At 42.4% G+C, this 24,511-nt stretch overlaps 1 protein-coding gene across 8 annotated transcripts in view; it reads left to right on the top strand.

Moving 5' to 3' along the window:
* Nucleotides 1-24,511, top strand: part of PDLIM1 (PDZ and LIM domain 1) — a 426,157-nt gene that overhangs the window by 152,538 nt on the left and 249,108 nt on the right. For all 8 annotated transcript variants that reach the window (XM_085603525.1, XM_085603519.1, XM_085603524.1 and 5 more), the window contains exon 2: nt 9,694-9,845. In XM_085603525.1, the coding sequence (XP_085459651.1) occupies nt 9,694-9,845 (152 nt within the window). The remainder of the gene's footprint in view (nt 1-9,693; nt 9,846-24,511) is intronic.

The raw sequence follows: 24,511 nt of genomic DNA on the forward strand, positions 1-24,511 counted from the left end.
AGGTCCTAACTATAACCAAAGGTTACAGGGACATTATAGTTAGGAAATAGAACATTAAAAAACCTTACAAATTCACTGAAAAAAAACAAAGATTCTGGGACATTATCGTTAGACCCAAATTTCACTTGTACGAAACCAGAGAAATTCAGCAGCGATAGTAACCTGAGCTAGCTAACTTTTTAATTTAACTTTAGCCCTGCAATGCATTGCTTATGACCTCACATATTACATCACTCATGATATGGTTAGAATTAATTAAATAGATTTTACATTATTTCGTATGCTTCCATTGTTTTCTAAGGAACTGTGTTGCAGTGCCAGTGATTTGGCCATGTGTGTTGCTTGAATTACATCAAGGCATGGCAGGAGTTTATTTTGGCCTGTTTCGTCATTTTGTATGGCAGTTAGAAGTGAATTTTGTGACTAAAAATTGCCATTCCCATATGTTGGTGTGTGTTTTGTATTAACATGTCCATACTTAAACCCTCCTTAAATCTCACTAACCACACCCATTTTAGAGTAATTATTCCCCAGTTTCACACGCATCCTCCTTGCCCCTCCCACATTTACAACTTGATCCCATAATTTGGTGTGCATTGATCTCTACCACTGGGGTGAAGATCTCCATACAGACAAGGATAGGAGAGACAGAGGTGGTGCTCTCCAGCTGCAGGTTTGTGAGTTGCATTTTGTAGCATGTGAAGCAGTACTACTTTACGTACTCCATTATGGCTTTTGTGAATCAGACCCATCGTGTGAAACAACGATGATCAAAACAAATGGCTTGTATATGTCCCTTAAGGACTGTGAAGTGTAAATAAAACATTTTAATGATAACATGATTTGCAATGTATAGCACTCAGAAATACGTAACTTATTCGTACAACAGTCTTGCAGTTCTATATGGGTGTAGTTATGGGAAATTTCTCTGAAGTCCACCCACCTTTACATGAAAGATCCTGTAATCGCAATATTTTAACATCATACTTCATACTTCAATCCTTTCCGTACAAGGATAGACATTGTCTCAGGCAAGTTCAGCAATGTAAAACATTTCCTTTTCTCTTTCAGCTCTCATTTATCAAGTAGTTGACTTGCTTGAGAAGCCAAAGTGAAGTAATGCTTCTGAGAATGAAGTATAAACTCTTGTGTCCAGTATACTGTTGAAATGTATCCTTTCCCATGACCTTTCGTTGGTCTTGCGCAGTCTGTCTACAGTGATCTTCATTTCAGGGCATTATTATGTAGAGGGGTGCAGTCAAGTTCATTTCAGTCTAATGGTACGACGAGGGGTGCAGTCAAGTTCATTTCAGTCTAATGGTACGACGAGGGGTGCAGTCAAGTACATTTCAGTCTAATGGTACGACGAGGGGTGCAGTCAAGTACATTTCAGTCTAATGGTACGAAGAGGGGTGCAGTCAAGTTCATTTCAGGCCATTATTATGAAGAGGGGTGCAGTCAAGTTCATTTCAGGCTAATGGTACGACGAGGGGTGCAGTCAAGTTCATTTCAGGCTAATGGTACGACGAGGGGTGCAGTCAAGTTCATTTCAGTCTAATGGTACGACGAGGGGTGCAGTCAAGTTCATTTCAGGCCATTATTATGAAGAGGGGTGCAGTCAAGTTCATTTCAGGCTAATGGTACGACGAGGGGTGCAGTCAAGTTCATTTCAGGCTAATGGTACGACGAGGGGTGCAGTCAAGTTCATTTCAGTCTAATGGTACGACGAGGGGTGCAGTCAAGTTCATTTCAGGCCATTATTATGAAGAGGGGTGCAGTCAAGTTCATTTCAGTCTAATGGTACGAAGAGGGGTGCAGTCAAGTTCATTTCAGGCTTTTATTATGAAGAGGGGTGCAGTCAAGTTCATTTCAGTCTAATGGTACGAAAAGGGGTGCAGTCAAGTTCATTTCAGGCTAATGGTACGAGGAGGGGTGCAGTCAAGTTCATTTCAGGCTAATGGTACGACGAGGAGTGCAGTCAAGTTCATTCCATGCTTTTATTATGAAGAGGGGTGCAGTTAAGTTCATTTCAGGCTAATGGTACGACGAGGGGTGCAGTCAAGCTCTTTTCAGGCTAATGGTACGACGAGGGGTGCAGTCAAGTTCCATGAATAACCGCTATATTGTACACATAAGATCCACTTTAGCACAGCTGCGTCCTGTTCTAACACAGAACCCCTGACAGGTAGCAAACATTTTAATCAAAGGAAGAAATTCGCTCCAGCAATGTTTAAAAAAAAAAAAGAAATATATTTATTATTTTTTCTGTTCTGCATGTAAACAAGCAAATACATAACCGTAACAACCGTGTTTCACGGTCCCCCACTTCCCATATTTTGTGCTACGAATTCCTTAGTAATGATTGTCAGAGTATGGTCCCTCCCCCACTGTGTAACTCTGTTCTTACGATCCCTCCCCAGCCATCCAGTACAGAGCCCATTCTTTCCTTCTTCCGTGAATGTATAAATTCCCCACATGTCCTGCCTTTTGTCTTGCGCCAGGATGACTATCTCTAGCCATGCACTCAAGTAATAACCGCCGAGACCTGCGATACATGCACACCTGTTTCTCCAGAGACCGCGCCCTCACAAATACTCTGTGTGGCCGCCTAAACCGCTAAATCATCTGTTACCTTGTCTCTCCGGGACATCCTAATATGTGTCTCATTCATTTGTATCTCTAACTTAGAGGGTCACTGCTGGGCCTCCCATCCCCAACTGCAAGGTGCACAAAAGTGGGTCCATTCAGCCCACAACGCGGGCAAGCTGCTGAACTACCGAAATCGATTCTGCTAAACTTAATCGAGGAAAATTAGATCTGATGCACATACTTAAAATGTATTATTTTAGATCTTGCATTACCAGAGACAGCCTTGTCAATGCTCAAGTCTTCTTCTCTTTCAATCACCATCGAGTTTGGTGTGGGGCCGTGGACCCTGTTTCAAAAGCCGCTGCTTTTTTGGGAAGTGCCTATATCATCAACCCCACACCAACCTAGCAGTCGGCTCCTTCCTAACTCTATCTGTATTGGGGGGCTTTTACAACCAAGACACTAAATGTCGCCCGCTGCCACATTGAGAACGGCCGGATAAGTCTCCGAATAGGGAGGAGCCTCAGGAAATGTAGTCCCAACCTCCCTGCCTGTCCTTGCAATTTTGGCATACTGCAGGTATTAACACTCCCCCCCCCCTCCCCCTTCAGTAATTAACATCTGCTCTCCCTCCACTCTGACATATCTCCTGCAGTGCTTCTTTTTTTAGGTTTGGAAGATCGTTTGATATTACTAAAATTCTAATTATGATGTACTTCCGCCAGCCCATTTAATCCATTGCTCTGTAATGTATCCTTCACATTTTTCTTCCTCCCACTACATCACACAGAATGAGCAGTGGGTCGGCCCACTTCAGCCATTGCTTAGCTTCCCTTTGAGTGATTTCATTCTGCACTTTCACAACAAGAACATCCACAAACAAAAGTAGGTCCCTCCAATGCCAGGGGCTACTGTGGTTTTTGGAGAGGGGAAAATATATTTTTCATTTTAGTAAAAAATAATTCTAATTGATGAGGACCTAGTAGTTTTCCTGACAATAACATTTTGCAAAACTATAGCTCAACAAACGTCGACAAAACCAAAAAAGTTGGTGGCCAAAGCCAGACCCCCTGGCTTTGCCAAATCTTTTATAAATGTGGACTTAATTTTTGAGTTCATATACTTTATAGTTTAAACCCAGTGCGAGGTAAACTAGTATCTTAAATGATGGAAACAAGTGGCCCTATTGTGGTAGAATAAAAAATGCAAAAACGCTATGTAGCTTTAAAATGTTTTTAGTCATATTACACATTAAAAGGTTTATTGTCTGGAGATTGCTCCACCTGAAAGATTAAGCATATATGAATGGATTCTTTTCACATGAATTGTTACTGGTTTCAGAGATGTATATCTATTGCTACCAGATAAAAGGGAACTCAGGAGAAAAAGTTCTACTCCTCACTCACAGAAGTAAACAACTCTTCATTCCATTTGAGTGTCTCAAGTTTGTAAGGTAGGCCTGTCTGTTCTTGTGAAAAAGGCCCCATTATCTAAGCCACAATAATGAGTGAGTGAAGGAAAGTTCCAGCCTGAGTATTAGGTCCTTGTTCGATCTCTGAGTTCATGAAACTCTGGGCCATAGATCTAAGAGGAAAGGAACAGCATACAGTCACAGAATGCATTGGCGCCGAGGAAGACCGCACGGTCATTGTAATAGTGAATTTACCCAGGGCAGATAGTTGTCGATTGCTTCAATTGCGGCTTTTGAGGACTGATTTCTTCATCCCACTGTTGTATCTGCCAAGGGCTGCCGGGTCACTTCAACTTTAGAAAGTGAGGTGTCTCTGTCGAGTTTCTGTCACTTAATGTTTTGCCTTTATCTATGCCTATGTTTCTTTTATGAGTTTTATTGTTGTAACCAGTGGCGGCTGGTAGGGAATGGTGGCGGGGGCAATGGGGTAGAAAAAAATAGAGACTTAGTTGTGAACGCCGCCGCTGCCTCTCCTCCGTCCTCTTCTCTCGGAACGGAAGCACCTAGGGTCCCAGACTCTCCCAGCCAATCACGACGCTGCCTTACAGTAGCGTTGTGATTGGTTTTAGCATTGTGGTTCGGCGCTCAGAGAGGGACTGGGCGCCTGTGCACCCATGCTGTACAATACAGCCGGTGGAGAACATGCACAGTGCCCATGACACTTTGGCTGGCCCAAGACGGCCGGCCAAACCTTCATGTGCACTTATGGTGCAGCCACCACTCTTCCCTCTTCCGGCGTCATGCAAGCCCAGCCCAGTCCTGCTGCGCCCCGCCCTAACAAGGAGCTTAAAGGCAGACTTAAAATAAAATGATAACGTTCTGTTATTATCATTTTATTTTTACTTTGCTCTGCTCTTGGAGCAGTGGGGCGACGCCCCTCCACATTAGCGGAGGAGCCGCCCCAGGTTGTACCCTTCCTTTCCCTTGCACAGTTCCTCTTTCCTTTCTCTTGTTTGAGTTGGTCGACAGTTTTTAAGCTTTGGCCCACAGCACAAGTGGGCTCTTAATACTGTTTGGGCAGAAATATATTTATGCCCCAATTGTTAATACCCATGCTATTGTTAATACTGGATGTATTATTGCAGCACCAACATTGCTGCAGTGATTGGAATGATGTTTAATTGGCTGAAAGTGGGTAAATATTAGTTGCGAAGTATCATGAGTTTTACTTGTGAAAAGTACTTTATTATGCACACGCTAATTAATACTCTGCATTCATTTACAAATATATACACATGATGGCAAGTTGCAATACCTCTGGTGACGCTCTTCTAACGGTTATACACCGCGAACACTGAACCCTATGACTACAATACACCCCACCAATACTAGACACTATACAATGGGATGTACTTATCAACAGATAGGCTTACTAGCTTTGCAGTGTGACTGCATTAATAAAAGCATAAATATGATATGAAGCACCTTTAGAATTGCTACGGATGGTGTGACTCTGGTGGGGATTGGAGTGGCACTTGCAAAGAGAGATATTGCTAAAGGGTGGCAGCTGCCCTCTCCTCCCCTGCTAGCTCTGTGGAAACAGGCAATGGATTCGTGGACAATGCAGGAGGAGGCCAGGGGATGTTCCAAAAACGTGCAAAAGTATAGGGTAAAAGGCTGGAGTATTGTGGACAATCAGGATGGATATGTGCCGGGATGAAACGGCGATGTATGTAATACGCCCTTATTTTACTTTACAGATGGTGCATGGGGACATGTGTGTTAGATTATGTTAAAAACCCAATAAAATTCACTTTATGAAACAAAATCACTAAGGATGGTACTATCATAAGATGACACTCATTAGGGCATGTAATGCTTCACTGTTAACCTTGTAAACGTCAATAAAGCCTTCCAAAAACATTCCAATGACCTTCATCAAACATAAGATGATCGGATTTTAATATTGTGTCAATAAAGCCTTTCCATGATCTTTAATATTGTGTCAATAAAGCCTTTCCATGATCTTCATTAAAACAAATGATTCATTGTAACTTTGTCATTGTCAAAAAGCATTATAATTGTCAATAAAATATGTCTATTAGACTTTCTTCTATTTTTAAACCTAGTGTAGTGCTGCCTTAAGATCCACCAACGGGGATCCTCACACTCCAGAACCTTTGAATACGGGTTCCAGCACCAGGGGTGTTGAGATAGTGCTGCATAGCCTTTTCAGGTCATATATCTTATGACCTGGGAGACTTACGTTGACGTTTGGGGTCACACTTCTAGGGGGCTACTGCACATCTAGCAACTTATGTGCTGCTTTGTGCTGTCTCTTTCCTTTTTCCATTCCCTTTTTTTTTTTTAAATGGGTCCTTCTTTTTGCCTCATTGTCCTATTATCCTCCAGGGTTGTACACAAAGCAAGTTGTGAGGGAGAACACACGACTCGACTCGGCCCGGCCTGGCTTGCTCCTGTCGCAAGCATAGCTTGTGTGCCGGCATGGAGCTTGCATCCTCCTTCCCCCACCTGCGCTCCTTGACACATGGGCAGAGAGCACACTCTGCTTCGCTTCTCCTGCCCACGGACATCACGGGCTGGGACTTTTTACGCTGAGTACCTTCTGCTCCCCACCAGGCATGCGGAGTGGTGGAGGGCACCCAGCGATGCTCCCGGGGATTTGGCCCTCCCTGGGAATTTCACCTCCTCATGGCGTGACAATGCTCATACCAATACCCTGTGTGTTTTGCACCAGCTCTCGCGGAGATTGGGGCACCAGGGAGTGAATTTACTATTGGGAAGAGGGCTCCACCTGTCCCACCTTTCCGGCCCCACTTACTGCTTGCCGGTCCATGGGGGAATGAGGGGTCCCCTGGGAAAATTGTAGAGAAAAGAGGCAGGACACATTTTGCATCTGTACTGTCCTCCGGTCTGCCGAAGGGACAGCCTTCTTTCTTAGTTTTCTTTTATCGTTTCCAGCCCATTTGAACCAGAGTTACTTCAAGCCTCCTGGGCTCTACATTTTTATATTATTGTAGGAGCTTACTCTTTCTTCTGCACTCCTTCCTTGAGCAGGTCCTTTCTCCTATCCGAGCAACTGACCCCCTTCTGCCCGGGGTCTTCCTCAGCAGCACCCCACCAACCCCCATTACAGAGTCCCCTCCCTTTCTGCACTCCACAAACCAGATGGCATCCTACCTGCTTGTACGTTACCTGTGTGTCAGAAGGAGCCAAGGGCCTCCTCGTTTTTGAGGTCATACACCTTCAGGACTAGTTCACAGATGATCTCAGGAACCCTCCATGGTCCCCCTAACAGATCCCTCCCTCTACTGTTACCCAACGGGTGTAAAGGAGCCTGCACCACTAGCCCTAACAAAACAAATCCTAGTCCCTGTGTGTCAACAGAAGTCATTGAATCGATCCCTGCATTAGGGGTCATGTGGCTTGGCTTCTCTTTTCATTCCTCTCTCTGTATTCCTCTGGCATCACTTCCCCTGGGTCCAGAGTGTTCTCTAAAGTCTCTCTCATGTGCATGGGTTTTTAAGTGGGGTAGTAAGTTCTAGAAGGTAGGCACCTTTGCCCAATCATAGGGTGACACATAATTACTCCACCAGTGCCCCAATCCTCCTACAGAGCATTTTGGGAATTTTCAAGATGGTGCCATCAAATGGTCCTCAATGGTTTATTACATTGTAGCAATGGTTTTAAGTAACTATGCTAATAAAAATAAATTTGAAACTTGGTCTACTAAAAACATTCTGTAGGAGTCGAAGCCCTGCCACTAACTGCCACAGCTGCCTGGCCCCTTCCATCTAAAACGTCAAAGGGCAACCCATCCTGTGATTGGCTCCATTGTTCTGGTTATTCTTCATTCTTTCTGTGAGATTGAGGCTTCCCAGGCCAGGTGCAGTATGAAAAGTAATCAGTACATAAAGATTCCACTCCAACCTCACCTAGGAACCGGCCTAATTATTGGCTAATGGTCCTATTGTGTCGTGTGACCTTTGATTCCCCTGCTGGCCAGCGGAGTAATTAACATGTCCTAGCAGGGGGACCAGGAGCCTGGGATCTAATTCAAAGATGAGTCAGAGACAAGTGATAAATCTTAACAGAAGTTTGGATATGTTGAAATTATAATTAAAATCTGCATTCGTGATTTACCATAATGTGGGCGTGCCAACTGAGTCTCGACATCTACATATGTGAAAATTTAAGGTTGTTGTAGATTTCACCCATAACTCACACTAATACTGTCCACTCATGTTATAAGACCTGCCCAGGTCATCTCCAATCATGGATGGGTCCCATTTGTGACACGCTACCTGTGCACAGATACCTGACTGAGCTAGACAGTAGTCTCACACACTTAGCCCACATTTGTGCACAAACCTAGATTCTCTTACCCTAGCTGTGCAGCAGCTGACCTTATCATAAAATGTGGACAGTGGTTGCCACTCCCAAACCATTATAACAGAGCTTACAGTGAGTGAGACTCAAGCAATGAGTATCACTCACGGAAGAAGTCCGTTAAGCAGCTAGTCCAAAAGGCAAAAAATCCAGAGGAATTAAATAGGAAGCTATTTCTCACTGGCACTTTATGATGTATTATTGTAGGAATGCTGTGCATTAATGTATCCATTGAGATGGAAGAGCTTGGTAATAAAAACTTGAGCTGCCCCTTCTCCATCTTATTTTTGTGAATAGCTCGTCCTTGAATCCTGAGTTAAAAGTAAAGGTAATTTTCCATGATGATATTTCACTCCCTCAGTTCTCTTTATTTTATTTTTTTAAACATACTTTATTAGGTTTTCATGGCACATAATGGGCCGAAGCCCGCTGCATACATTATAAAGACATATCTGATCAAAGGTACCGATAAGTGCTTGCAACCATAAAGCCTGCAAAACCCGCAGGTATAACAACAGAAACATGTCACAGGCAGTCCCAGCCCTCCAAGGGACTCCAGATATCTAGGTAGGTGTATGTGTTGACGATAGAGTTGTGTGACTTGGGCTGCACGATAGTACAGTACATATATAGGAGCAGTCCTATAGTGGGTCTGTTGATAGTAAGGGGGGGTAAATCTATGCTCAGGTAAGTCGCCCAACTCAGCTCTCATTTTACAAGTTTCAATTAAGCAACCTTGGCTGAATAATCCCCTTCCTTCAGACTGAGAAATTTAACATTGCAAGAGGGGCATTAGTAAATAGTTTGGGCATTGCAATTCGTTTTAGAGTGGCTTGCCTACATAGGAAAAAGGAAATCTTCAATGTGTCTAATACCCTGTGATTTAATTGTCAACTGATTTGAGAAGATCCGATCCTGTTACTGACTCTAGAAAAAATCAAAGTAAGCATTGTGGTGGTAACGAAAGTCATACTCTCCAAGAGTCTATGAAACTGAAACGCTTCCATTGTGTGTCAGGTTCCCGAGTTTGTGATGCCTCTGTCTAGACGATTCTTTGAGAAGATTGCAACCCAAATTAACCTCTCCACCACAATACACCCAAGTAGTATGCTCCATGTCGTGGGCATCTGACAAAAGTCAGAGATGGTTAGCAGTACCCAAAAAAAACTATAATTTTGTTCTATCACGACATGGGCCAACATAGTGAAAAACGTTGTTGCCAAGATTCTACCTATCAACAGTTGAATCACAAAGAGTATTCAAAGTTTTCATTTTTTTTGTAGGTGACTCCTGGAAGTAAAGCAGCGTTATCTAATGTTTGTATTGGAGATGTGGTTGTCGCCATTGACGGAGAACATACGGAACATATGACCCATTTAGAAGCACAGAACAAAATTAAAGGTTGCATAGACGAGATAACCCTCACTGTTAACAGGTAAAAAAATGCACATTCAATGTAAGTTCAACTGATGTGCATGTGTGTGTAATGTTTCTCTCTGAATCTTAGTCAGATTTCAACTGTTACAATATCCCCTCTCCCTGTGGTAGTGGTTGTGAGTGCGACATTTCCTCACTTTGGGGTGTGATAGTCACAGCTGGCTATTATGTTCAACCTTTTACCTGTCAACAGAACAGTAATGTGTGTTCTGATAAACACTGTTGCAGAATATTTTTCATGATGAGCTAAGAGGCCTGATGGACAGCAGGGACTTTACAAGCACTTTTTAAGAAGTGTGCTCTACTTTTTTAAGGCTGATTTGTCATTATTTTGTTTTACCTTTTGTTGAACATTAATTTTTTTGGTGTGCATGTATATGTGTGTATGTATGTGTGTGTGTGTGTATGTATGTGTGTATGTATGTGTATGTGTGTGTATATATATATATATATATATATATATATATATATATAAAATCTTCTCCACTCCTATTACGACAAGCACCCACTGAGGTAATATTTTGTGTTTGGACTGCTAATACCAGAATGCTATTCGGCATACGCCCACTGAAGGTGGAAGTACACGCCCACTGGGCGGGTTGTTTAAATAAAGAGCAGGTGCCACACATTTGGTTTGCCGTTTTCCAGTTTGTCAAGGCTTGTGATCAAGAACGAACAGTTTGAAACGCGTTAAGCCACCATAAGAGAGTGCAAGAAGGAGGCTGTTTTGTGCTCAGGTTCTCTATCCAGGGAGAGTATTTTTCGAGTGGGCATCCTCACAGGGGAACCCTGTTGTTGTTGAATGTATTTGCGGCTGGCCCAGTCGCGAGGATGAACCGCTGCAATCCATGCGGACCCGCAGCGCCTGGGATTGCAGGACGCTGAACGGGACGAAAAAGCTCCAGTTTGTGAACTTTTGAAAGGTGCACTTTCCAGCACTCCCATCTTGGCACTTACCCACTTGGGATTTTATAGACATGATCAGGCAAACGACAAACACCCACTGAGGTAATATTTTTGTTTGGACTGCTAAGACCGGAATGCTATTCGGCATACGCCCACTGAAGGCGGTAGTACACGCCCACTGGGCGGGTTGTTTAAATAAAGAGCAGGTGCCACACATTTGGTTTGCCGTTTTCCAGTTTGTCAAGGCTTGTGATCAAGAACGAACAGTTTAAAACGCGTTAAGCCGCCATAAGAGAGTGCAAGAAGGAGGCTGTTTTGTGCTCCGGTTCTCTATCCAGGGAGAGTATTTTTCGAGTGGGCATCCTCACAGGGGCACCCTGTTGTTGTTGAATATATATATATATATATATATATATTCACTGAAAAAACCATAGGTTTCACACACGTTATAGTTAGGAATTAGCATTTAAAAAACCTTGCAAATTCACTTAAAAAACCATAGGTTTCACACATGTTATAGTTAGGTGGATATTTCACTCGTAAAAAACCAATGAAATTCCCCCGTTATAGTTAGTTCAGATAACTATAACTCGCGCGCCCGCAATCCACTGCTCATGACGTCACATATTACATCACTCATTACATGGTCAGTGGCATCACTGATGACATCATCCTTGTGATAGATGATAGATAATAATAATTTTTTCTGCCTTCGGGGTCCTTCAGGGACCCCCTGACAAAGGCTAGGGGGTCAGGAACTCTCTACCCTGCCCCCTTTTCACGTTCGCCACATTCCTTTTTCACTCTCGCACTGAAAACAAACAAAATGGCGGCCGACACTTCCTGATTTCGACCGATTCGAACGTTGACTAACATGTAACCACCAATCAGAATTACGCTTGCGCACGTTAGGGTGCTCGCACGGTGCGCGCACCCTGCGCGCGTATAGATATCGATATGCTTTTAAATGCTATTTTCTCAGTAAATACTGAACAGATTTACACCAGACCTGCAAAAGGCACTTCCTTGACCTTATGGCTACCTCTCTGCCAAATTTCACGTAATTCTGTTCAGCCGTTCGGGCTGTAGCTGTGTCTAAAGGTCCTATGGAAAAATGCATGGGGAAAATGCGTTTTGGGACCCCCCTTTTTTCTCGGCCCCCGCTTGACGAATCACCCCGAGACTTTCAGGGTAGGAGCTGAACAGAGCGCCCCATTAGTTTTGAAAATTTCGCGAGGATTCGTCAACCGGCGCCAAAGTTATTCAAAATAGAATTTTGAGATTTCCTATGGAAACACGGTCCTAACTATAACTATCTACTGGCAACCGCCAGTAGATGATAATATATATATATATATATATATATATATATATATATATAATCTTCTCCACTCCTATTACTGCTTTGTCAGTCCTGCGAGCATAAGGAGAGACAGCACTTCAAACAGTGTAAGTTTTAAAATAACAATTGTTAAATTTCCACCATCAAAGTACAGTGATTGCCTTCTACTGGACAATAGAGTCCTCGGCTCAGTGACATAGTGTAATAGTCCTACCAATATTTCCAACAACTAGAATATTAAAAGTATTTTTAAACAATGGCACATGCCCAACCTCCATTGCAGTGAATTGTTTTCAGTGGTCAATTCTTGAGTTGCTAACTCCAGTCGATTTTTACATAGACATGATTAACATCAATTGATGCTGTGAAATAATTTCCAACCCTTTCAAGAAATATACCATTTAAAAAATATTATATTTTAATATTTTAATATTTGAACAAGGGCATTATTCTTTCGTATTCTCAAAGAACACAGGAAAATATATATATTACAGAGTGGCAGTAGCTAGTCTGTAGTTATAGTTAGGATTCAGAGAGATAGGAATTCTCAGAATTTTTGATTGCTAATAACATTGCCACGGTTTGACGAATCTCCACAAAATATTGCAGACCTATTCCTTTTCTACATTGTCTGATAGTGCAAAGTTTTGTGGTGATTAGTTAAGGGGGTGCAAAGAAAAAATAGGGGGTCCCAAAACATGTTTTTCAACCAATACATTTTTTATAGACTTTTTAAACAGATGTAGCGGCAAAATGGCTGAACGGATTTTCATGACATTTGGCATGAACATAGATTATGCTGTGGACAGGGCCCTTTTTTATTATTTGATCTAAATTGGTTCAGTACCATATAAAGTAAAAAGGTACAAAAACTTAGTGATATATTGGGCCACAGTATACTGCGGTACCTTCACAGTATAGTGCAGTACCTCTCGATGATGAAACACAATATGGGTACTGAAATCCCTTGCAAAATGAAAAGTTTAGACCACACTTTGGCTGCGTTCTGTGTTTTCATGTGAAATATAGGTTTTTACTCTGGTTTTAATGTAGAGGAAGAAATGAGGCAGTTTAGCAAACTCTTTAGAGGTGGGGAAAGTAGTTTTATTGATTTACATATTGATGATAAAAGTTAACAAAGTACTGTGGTACTCTAATGGAAGCATCTAGAAACTACAACATTCATATGAGAAAATAAAATTAGACCTAATATAGGGTGGGTCTTGAAGGGACCTTTTTTATATTAAACATTTAATCTGATTGCCAAACCAAGTATTTAGGTTTCAAATTAAACCACGGTTTCCATAGGTTGTTAAATCTACACCATCGGGAGGATGCACTGCTGCACTGGAGTATTTTATATTCAAATGAAAAATAGAAGATGTTTCATGAGCTTGAAGGAATGCTGAGACTGCTTTCTTGACATGCCTTTGAGTCTTAGCAGCATTTAGAGTAGACCGCTTCCACTTTTGAACACAAAATGTGTGTTTGGAAACATAGATATTAAGATGGAAAATGTCTCCTTCATCTCAATTTCCAGTCTAACTCCAGGTAAGTGTCTATTATCATTGCCATCACAGTGAACAACCATAAAGTGGGGATGGTCACATTTACTAACAGAGGAAAGTAGAGGGAGTAACTGATACCATTTCAAACCTCTACATCAATCCATGTTATTCCAACTCCTTTCAAAACTAAATAATTTTCAACATCTGCTTTCTTGAAATGCTCTCTGGCCCAAAAAATAAAACTGTGCCTAACAACTCAAACCCTAACCATCGTGCACATATGAGGAACACAGAGGCAAACAAACAAACCTATACAGAGTTAAATGATTGGCCATTAGGAAAGGCATTTAAAACACATATTTCTGGGCACATAATAATGAAAACAATTAGAAAAGTAGATAATAAATACAGTTAAGAAGTAAAGCATTATGTGATTATTATTAACACAAATGGGGCTACAAACATAGGCTAATACTACCAAATAACACAAGTAACCATAGGGACTCTGCTTACTGTTGGAAAGCAGTACAGCTGTATTTCTTTTTCACAGAGATTACAGAGATTGAAAATGATACCTCGGCACGTCCATCTTTACACACTGCACTTTATGACACTCCATTCTATGACACAACACTCTACTACACGCCACTCGACTCTACGACAGGCCACTCCACTCCATGACCCTCCACTGTATGCCCCTCTACTCTAGGACACTGTACAACATTTCACTCTGAGACGCCACTCTACAACATGCCACTCCACTTCACTCTACACCACGCCACTCCACTCTATGCCACTCCAGTGTACTCTATGACGGACCCCTCCACTCGGCGCCCCTCCACTCTAAGACACTGCATGACACACCACTCTATAGCATGAAACTCCTCTCTACTGTACGACACACAACTTCACTCTATGCCACTCCACTCTACTCCACCGTGTGCCCCTTCACTCTACTCCAGTCCACTCTGACACTCTACAACACACCAATCCACTCTACTATAGTACACGGCAGTCCATTCTATAATACGCCCCTCCACTCTACAACACACCGCCCCACTGTACGACACTCCACTCTACAACACTCCATGCCACTCCACTCTACGTCATTCTACTCCACTCTACCCCACGCCACTCCACGATATGCCACTCCACGCCCCTCCACTCTAAGCCACTCTGACACCCTACTGTATGACACAACACTCCATTCTACTGTATAACACGCCACTCCACTCTAAAACACGACTCCACTCTATGCACCTTCACTCTACTCCACTCCATTACATGCCACTCCACTCCACGTCATGCCAGTCCACTCTACATTATACCACTGTGACACCCCATTCCACTGTACGACACACCACTCCACTCTACAACACGCCACTCCACTCTATGCCACTCTACGTAACTCCCTCTATGGGACTTTACTCCACGCCACTCGACGACCCTCCACTCGACGACCCTCCACTAGACGAAACTCTAGTCGACGAAACTCTAGTCGACAAAACTCTACTCTATAACCCTTCACTTCACTTTATGCCACTCCACTCTACGCAAACGTACTCCATTCTAAATACAATTCGATATCACTGCAGTAGTTGATTATAAACTTATCATCTAGTATGAAGCCACCATAAGGCCGATGTTTAACTTACCTTTTATCTCTACATTAAGCACAGTGTTGTATTTCTGATACCTGAAACAAATGTGGGTAATATTGTTACAAGCTCTTTAAATTTTTAGACATTTGGTAAGGACAAGACCTTTTTTTAATAAAAATGTTTAATGGTTTTTTCTGGATGTTTATTTTTTCCTGAAGGTCAAGCTGACAAACTTAACAGGAGACCGGAGTAGAATAAATTACATTTAAAAAAACAACAAAAAAACCTGTCCGTTGAGGAGGACTCTGGTGAGCCATGACCGGCTCCCAGTGTATGGTCTTATCCCTATCTCTGGCAACAATAACATTATTAGATAGGAGACAGTATGTCACAGTACTGCTCTATAATTTCTCTTTTCTGCCTGTGCTTGTTTCAGTCTTCTTCAGGATGCTGCACAGTCATTCACCACCAACTCTGGAAAAATAAATAAATTAAAACATTTATGCATTTTACTTGGTGTACTTAACATAATCATAATTACTATTATCAATTTATATAATCACATTTACTGTAATTTTAATGTTTATTGATAAAATTCACAATAATACAAATTCTGAAAACATTTCCATTTCAATCCAGGTATCTTGGGAGTGAAGTGGTAACACACAAAAGACAGAGTTATGACTTGCTATGACATATCTTCCATCTCTAGGCATCCATAACTTGCTAATAAATCATATTAGAACCCATACCCCTCAAGTGGTACTGATAACATGGTCGGCTCGAGGCCTACATAGAGGATTAGTTGTGGGTAGTGTGAGATGCTCACACTGGGAAGAGGTGTGAGCAAAATAAGGAACCCGCACTTGTGGGCAGTATGATGGGCAGGAACTAAAGGTATGTTTGAGTAGCTGGCATTGGTTGCCAGTGTGAGAAACATTACTAGTGGGCAATGTAAGTTGATGACATTGATAGACAGAGTGAGAAAATGGGATGAGTGGGAAGCCTGAAGAGCAGCCACCAGTCGTGGCACCTCCGCTATGGCGGAGGAGCGCCGCCCCACTGCTTTTAAGCAGTGCAAAGAAGCATAAAATGATAATAACTTTAAGTTAATATCTCTTTATACTTCCTGCTGCTTTACGGGCAGGTAGGCGGGGCTGCTCTGCTATTGGAGCAGGGGAGGAGTGGTTTGCTCACTTGTAAGTGGACAATGACTGTTTGGTCGCCACTCTCGGGCCGCCCAAACCAGTCATGCGCATGTTCCCTGTTCTTCATGCAGGCTGCATTACAGCCTGCATGGAGAACAAGCCCAGGCTCCCATTCCCTGGTTGAGCGTCCAACCAGGACGCTCAAAATCAATCACAATGCTGCATTGCAGCGTTGTGATTGGTCAGGGAAGCCTGGATGCCTACCAATCACAACGTTGCATGCAGCATTGTGATTGGTCACTGAGGCATGGCTGTGCTTCCGTCTGAGATGGAGAAGAGCAGGAGCAGAGACTCTGGACCTGGCGCAATGGTACGTTTTTTATTTGATTTTTATAAAAATATGCGTGACCCATCTGCCGATCCGTCCACCCGCGAGCCATGCCGGCCACTAGTGGATGGTGTGAGGAGTTGGCACAGGCTAGCAGTGTGTGAAGCAATGACTGGGTGGGCACAAATGAGCACTGTAGAACAGGAAGTAATGGGCAGCGTGTGGGAGTGGTTACTAGTATAAAAAGCGGTCAATTGTGGGGAGACTAAATTGGCCCTTTTAGGCAGTTTGAGGATCTGACACTGGTTGGCAGTGTGAGAAGTGGATACTGGTAGACAGTATAAATAGCTGTCACTGGTGGGTAATGTGAGAAGTAGTCTCTGATTGCAAGTATTTGTAGCTGGCATTGATAAGCAGGAAAGAGCTGGCCCTGGTGGGCAATGGCGTGAAGAATGTTACTTCCTGCTGCTCTCAAACCAACTACAACGGAAGCTTGAGTTTGATATTGTTAGACCCCTTAATTCCTCACCTGGTGGAGAACAACAGCAGCTTTTAGAAAGAGACATGTCTACTTTTTAGCATGATTTTAAGAGTTACCTAAAGTTTGTTGTTTGTTTTTATAGTTTTTGACGTCAGTCTGACAACGTAGTTTCCTTCTACCCTGAGTTTTCAGTCACTTCTATTACCTTAGTGGCTTTTCTGTGTTTTAAAATCACATATTGTTGTTTGCTTATAGTCAGTTGTGTGTGCATCGGGGGAGAATAACATTAGAATAATTGATATACTTTTTTTTTATAAGCACTTATTAATGCTGCAAAAAGATCAGCGCAATGTTTTCTTTGATCTTTTTAAAGCATTGATTTGTCATTGTATCGAAGAATTGCACTATGTTCACACCAATGAGGAATGTAGAATGATGCAACAAAATGGAAACCCTCTTTTGTGGAGGCAGGACATGTGGTATTGCATGATACATCCAGCCCTAGGCCCCTCTTTTGTTGAAATACCATCATAATAGTTCCAACCTGGTGCGGCTAAATCTCACTAAAAATCATCTGGTTTTTATTTGCATATTTAGCACAACAGGATACAAGGTTATACTGGGATGTTGCTTTTCCACGGTTGTCAGTGTTGAAAGTAGAAAATAGTTGAACTAAGGGGGATGACTCCAAATCTGTGTGCTTTCTTAGTATTTTTACTACAATTTACACTTTTCCAGAATTTGATTGTCCTATAGTTCAATGGACGTATATATGTGCTAATGTAATAAGTTCTTGGATGTTGCTAAAGAGGAGAACTAACTAAGAGAATCATGTACAAAGAGATTAGCATTCGCAAACTCTCATATTTAGTAAATCAGAGGGGTTTTGAATGCTAAAACCGTTTCTTATATGTTCTAAACTCACTTAGCGATTCGGAAAAGGTTATCCAAATTGCTAAATGTGTTTAGAAATTGTCTCAAAATTGCTGTTTGGAAGGGGCATGTTTCAGTTGTCCCTTCCAACTAGTGATGCAACCCTGATGTATCATTATTTTGCAAACGTAATCTGGTTGCATGACATTAAAAAGTTACCAACCTCCAAGTTGGGGTGACTGATTCCCAGATGTGAATGTTGAAAACAGTTTCAGGAAGAGTAACCATTGATCTAGAGGGCCACTGCAAACTCTCAGTGAAACTTTTACAAATAGCAAACTTTTTGTTTTAAGCACAGTCGTGTTCCTTTAAGGAAAGTAATAATTCTTTAGCTGAACACAATGACAGACATGGTAGTCTGCTGACCTTTGCAGCCACGGTCCCTCTGATGGTGGCCAATCAGTTCTTTTTGCGCCCCCTGCGATTCCCTATTCTGTAAAGTGAACTATTTGTACATAAGTCAATTCACAAAATACTATTCCATTCGCACAAAGTAAATGCACATTTGTGATCATGTTTTGTGAATGGAATAATACAAGAGGTCCCAATTTTTATGACAAAAAAAGAAAACATTTTGCAGCTATACAAAATATATGTTGTGCTGAGCACATTTTAACAATAACATCCCAATGGAGTGAATAGGTCTTAAAGCTGCCTCAACAGTATATAATTTTCTTGGCTTTCAAATTTATCCTGAAAAGTATGTAAAACTGGGGTAGCTGTGGATCTTTGCAGCTTTAATTGCTTTACCAGATCCCTTCAACAAACCAGACTATCCAACATTGAGGCAGAATCATTTCAAGTGGTAACGTCACAACAACTTTTCTTGCTAGTGACTGCACTTTGTTGTGGTGGTTGGGTCCAGATCCAGTTAAATAATGAGAATGAATATTCTAAACAAATTGAAGTCGGCAAAGTCTTCAAATAGGGATGCATCCTCGCACATATTTTATTTTCACTCCCACGTAGCTGATCTTTATGGGCATCTTCAACTTTTGAGTTTCTTCCATCTAAAGCTAGCTGGATAGACCTATCCTTATGGATGTATGCAGTTTACAGCGTACTGGACCTTGCAACATGCGGCTAGCCTTAGAGGATTTTGTGTTAAAAAACAAGTTGCTGATAACTTCTCACAAAATAATCAGTGGCGGCTCCTCCGCTAAGGGCCGTGGGTTTTTTAGGCGTCGATTCAGCACTGGTTCTTGGTTTCGAACCGTGGGCTTTAGAAGTGTCTTTTGACTTCCTCGGTGGCTTTCGGCTTCGAGGTTTGGGAGTCTAGGCTTTTCGGCTTCTTGCTCGGCTCCAAGGAGGTTATCGGTGCCGAGGAGCCGGTGCTAGTCTTCGGTGCCGAGTGCTTTGGTGTCAAGCTGGGCGCGGATGAGGAAAGGGGCGTTTTTCTTTTTCGGTGCCGGTGTCGATGAGATTTTTTCGGCACCAAGGGTAGGCTGGCTCGAGCCCGAGCTGCCTGAAGGCTTGATGGGCTTCTTAACCAGGCCCGGAAGCGAGGTATGGGAAGCAGTCTTTTGGTGCATACCTAGGCCCGAAGGCGAAGGCGTGACCGAAGCCTTTTTCAATGGCGTAGAGGGGGGTTTAGGGTCTGGTTCGACGTCTGTACTTACGCCCCTCTGTGACGCAGTGATGTCCTTGACGTTGGAGTCATCAGCTTCGGAGGCGCTGACGAGGCCCTCTTCGGTGTGCTGTTGTTCCGGAACATCGACGCCTTCTTCGAAGATGTCTTCGGGGATCGAAGTCGACGAGTGAGCCATTGTTCTCCTTGCTCGTCAGTCCTGGATCGTCTTCTTCGATCGGAAGGAGGCGCAAGCTGGTCAGTCCCATGCCTCGTGTTCTGGAGAGAGGCAGAGGTTGCACACCTCATGGAGATCGGTGTGGGGAAACTTCGACCCACATCGAGGACACTTTTTAAATGGCCACCTTTCCATCAGCCAGGACCGGAGCCCAGGTAGGCCCGAAGGCCTTCGTCAACAACCGGAATCGAAGACTTGGATTGTTGAGAGTCGCGTCGAGTGTGGAGAATGCGATTGAGACAATACCGTCGAAGGGGGGAGGATTGCGCGCCGAACAAGAAAACTGGTACAGTTCCAAACTGGAGCGCGAAGAACACATCCGAGACCGATGGCGTAAATAAACAATCTGAGGTTGGAACCGAAGCCCATGCGCAGTATGATCCAAAGGAGGAGTCCCATACCTCATGACTTCCAAAGACTTTCCAAGAGAAAAACAACTGCAACATCCGGGCCCAACACCAGATGGCGATCTATGCACAGTGTGTAGATCTGCAGCTCTTCATGCCAAGAACAGATGCATACTGGTAAGTAGCATATTCCTTGTCACTGTTCCTTATGCATAGAAAGAGTACAGGACATACCATACCATGCATTCTATTTATTTGATGTTTTTCAGTGGTGCAGCTGCACCTGCCTGGTATTCGTGCCCTTTACACAAAATAATAAAAGTGCAATTAACTAGTAATAAATGTAAATAATCAAGACAGCAAAGTCCACGTTCAAGCATATTTTGCCAGAGTTAGATGGAAGTTGAAGATGGAATAGATGAGTGTAGTGTCTTGTGAGTTAGAAATGATGGAACTCTTTTGGCTACTGAGGGACTCCGTAGAACTGTGACGTAAATGTTAGAGCAGAATGTTTTGAAGGCTGGTTTAGAATGTTGGGTTCGCAGTTACATGCAGACAAATAAAGGAGTGTTAAACTAAGCTCCATGTGTGGGGCAGTTGTTGGCGAATACCAAGGCTAGGGAAGATGTTACAACTGACAACGAGTTGGGGGATAAGTAACCCTAAGATCGACCATGCTCTCCTATAGAGTTTGCCGTGGTCTAAACAAACTGCTTGTGTGTGCCATGTGTGTTGCAGTCGAAATACGGAATCAACTCTTAACACATGTGGAGTCAAAGCACAACTCCAGCCGCTGTAAAGAAGTTGAAAACAACTAAAGCATTGTCAAGAAATCTACATATTGGTGATCAAGAACCTGCTGGTCAGATCATATGTAAAGGTACTGTGTTGCCCTGCAATACACAGTCATAAGTAATCCAGAGCATTGATGCTAAAGGCAGATACAACCCGGTTTTCTAAGATCAGCTATTAATAATCGCAAGTTGTGAGATAACGTTACAGTTTGAAAGTGGTGAAGATAAAGTGCATGCATAGAGATGTGAAAGAACAAAGCATTTATTTGGTCACCAGAAACTGAGTAAGGTAAGCTGGTACGAACTCAGTGCAAGGTGCCTCAACCCAGTTAGCACAGGGGTTGTGCTAACTAAGCTGGTTGCAAACCGAAGCGACCAAAGATACCTTTAGAGCTGTGGAAAGCTGAGAGAATGGAGGCAAAGACTGAGGCCGTCATTTCAAAACTCATCAAGGATGATCCAGAGGCCAGCACATCTCATGGCCTTGGAGATGGTTCACACCAACCTATTCTAGATGAACCGCAGAGGGAGCTGGAGAGAGTACCACCCTCCATTTCAATCACCCCCTTAAATGGTTACTATGCTGCCACTTTCCTGAAACCCCCATCACCTTTTGACACCGTCAAAAAACTAAATATTGGTAATAGATGGACTTCTTGGATAGAAGTATTTGATGATTTCATTGATGCACTTGAAAAGACTGATAACAAAAAGATTATCCATTATCGCAAAAGTCTTGCTGGTGATGCTGTAAAAGAAGTTATAAAGAAAATGCCACAAACTGACGAAGACTTCACATATCAAAGATTAAAGGAGTGTTGAAGCTCAAGTTTAATCCAATGCCAAATGTTGATTACGAACGATTCATCTTCAACCAAGAACACCATAAACGTGGTGAAACCATTGATGAAATTGTGGAGCGACTCGACATACTCATCAGGCATTGTAAGTTCAATGAACTTAATTATGAACAAGTCGTGCATCTGAGCGTTATTGATGGATTCTTGTCAAATTCATTCAGATGATGAATGCTGAGAGAAACTTAGTCTGAATCTATCATGAGTATGAGAAGTAAGCCAAAACAAAAAACGGAAGGACACACAATGATGTCTACACGTAAAAAGAAGTTGTGTTTTAGATGTGGATTCTTGTTTTCATACAAGGGTAAATGTCCCGCCCTTGGACAGATATGTAAAGGCTGTGGGAAGGAGAGACATTTTGTGATGGTTTACAAAGTAAAGGAAAAAGTTAGTGTGTCATGGCCCGAAGACAAAATGGCCACAGCACGTTCCAGAAGCAATGCTCGACGCACACCCACAAGGTTAAGTGATGACATCAGTTGAGACAAATCAACACTACACGAGTTCGATCGTCATCTAAATCCTCATCAAATAGTTCTTCCATATCAGTATCAAGTGAAAGTGATGAAAAAGATTGCACCATGTCGATGTTGGGATCTGTAAAGCATGCACAGGTTGGTTTGGCTGCTTGTGAAGAAAAATGTCAGTCAAGAAAAGTTCGACATGCTAAGACACCAAAGTCACTCAAACATTGTCCGAAGATTACTCTGAAAGTAAATGTTTTTTTTATACTTTTCATCATCGACAGTGGTGAATCAATAAACATTATGCCTGAGCAGAAATGAACTATCTTCATTGCCGCAACGTACGCCATTGAAAACCAAAGAATACACTTGGGCTGCATCGACGCCTTAAAAAAAGTAAAGGCTCATTTGTAGCAACAATGAAACACAAGAAAACGAAGGTACAAGCAACCATCCATGGGCTTCAGGGCACCACATCAAGTGCCTGTTTACTCAGTTTCAGCACAGCCACTGATATGGGACTGATTTCCATGAATTACAACATGAATGCTCAGCATGAAATAGTAAGTCAGTTCCCTTTGTTATTTCATAGTTTGTGAAAACTTGAGACAATGAAGTAAACTTGCATGTTAATAAAGAGGTCCATCCTGTTGCTCAAGGAGTAGACAATTGCTTTTCATTGCAAGAAGCTGTTGAAAGAGTACTTAAATAGTTACTTATGCATTACATTATTGAACGTTCAACTAGTCCAACGCCATGGTCCAACGCCATGGGTTTCTCCCATAGTGGTAGTGCCTAAAAAAGGGCAGTGAAGTAGCTGTACGCATATGCGTTGACATGCATCAGGCAAACGAGGAAATTGAACGGGAACGACATCCAGGTCCACATATTGCTGACATGATACCACAAATAAATGGTGCAAAGGTCTTCTCTCACCTTGATTTAAATAAAGCTGGTCATAAGTTAGAACTTGAAGAAGATTGCAGGTACATTACAAGCTTTTCTATATATGTTGATCTGTTTCGATACGAAAGACTGGTGTGTCACCCGCTGCCGAACTATTTCAAGATGTCATTCGACGTACCATACAGCTTGTCATGAATGCGTTCAATTACAATGATGACACATTGGTTTTCGGAGATACGCAAAAAGAACATGATAAAGCTGTTAAACAAGTATGTTGTTTCTTGCTAAAGCAGGTTTTAATTTGAATGCAGATAAGTCTGAGTTCCATAAGACAAAGCTAAAATTCTTTCTGCCATGTCTTTTCTGAAGGGGGTATGACACCAGACCTTTCTAAAGTACAAACACTGTCAAATGCTGACCCCCAACAAGATGTTTCTATGTTGCGTTCATTTCTTGACATGGCCAGTTAACGTTCGGGATGCCTACAAGACTTTGCAACTGTAAGTGCTCCCTTGAGAGACTTGACGAAAAAGAATGTTTCATTTCATTGGTCACATGAATGTGAGAAAAGCTTTATAAGAATTAAACAAGCGATTGAGAATGCTATGGAAATGGGGTACTTCAATCCTAAGCTTCATTCACAGGTTGTTGTTCACACTAGCCCCATCGGGTTACGTGCTATCTTTGCCCTGCACAGTGGGCACTCGAATGCTGGAAGGCATATGCAAGTTGAAGTTTTCCTCAAACATAATGTGCTTTCTCACAGCTTGATAAAGAAAGGTTAGCTGTGGTATGGGCTTGTGAACATTTCCATGTCTTCCTATATGGAAAGCCTTTTACGCTAGTAATGGCTCATCAAGCTTTACTGACTATATTTGCCATCCAAAGACCAAAATGCCTCCTCGCATTGAATGATAGAGACTTCGTTTACAAGAGTATAATCACATCATTGTGCAATGTCCAGGAAAAGATCAGAACCCTGGGGACTATTTTTCCAGAATATCTATACAAGATCACAGTACTCCCTCCAAGGTGGCTGAGGCCTATATCAATTTCAGTGTAAAATCAAACACACCAGGTGTTATTTCAATACCCAGATTATCACTGCTACGAGCTATGATAGTGACATATTAAAGCTGAAGTACATAATTACACATCAGTTGTTGATCCAACACCCTCGATCGCTTACCAGTGATGGTCTATATCAAAAACACCAAAATGTAAAGGATGAACTGTCTATA

The sequence above is a fragment of the Triturus cristatus genome, chromosome 1_2 (assembly GCF_964204655.1).
Source record: "Triturus cristatus chromosome 1_2, aTriCri1.1, whole genome shotgun sequence".
Taxonomy (NCBI): Eukaryota; Metazoa; Chordata; class Amphibia; order Caudata; family Salamandridae; genus Triturus; species Triturus cristatus.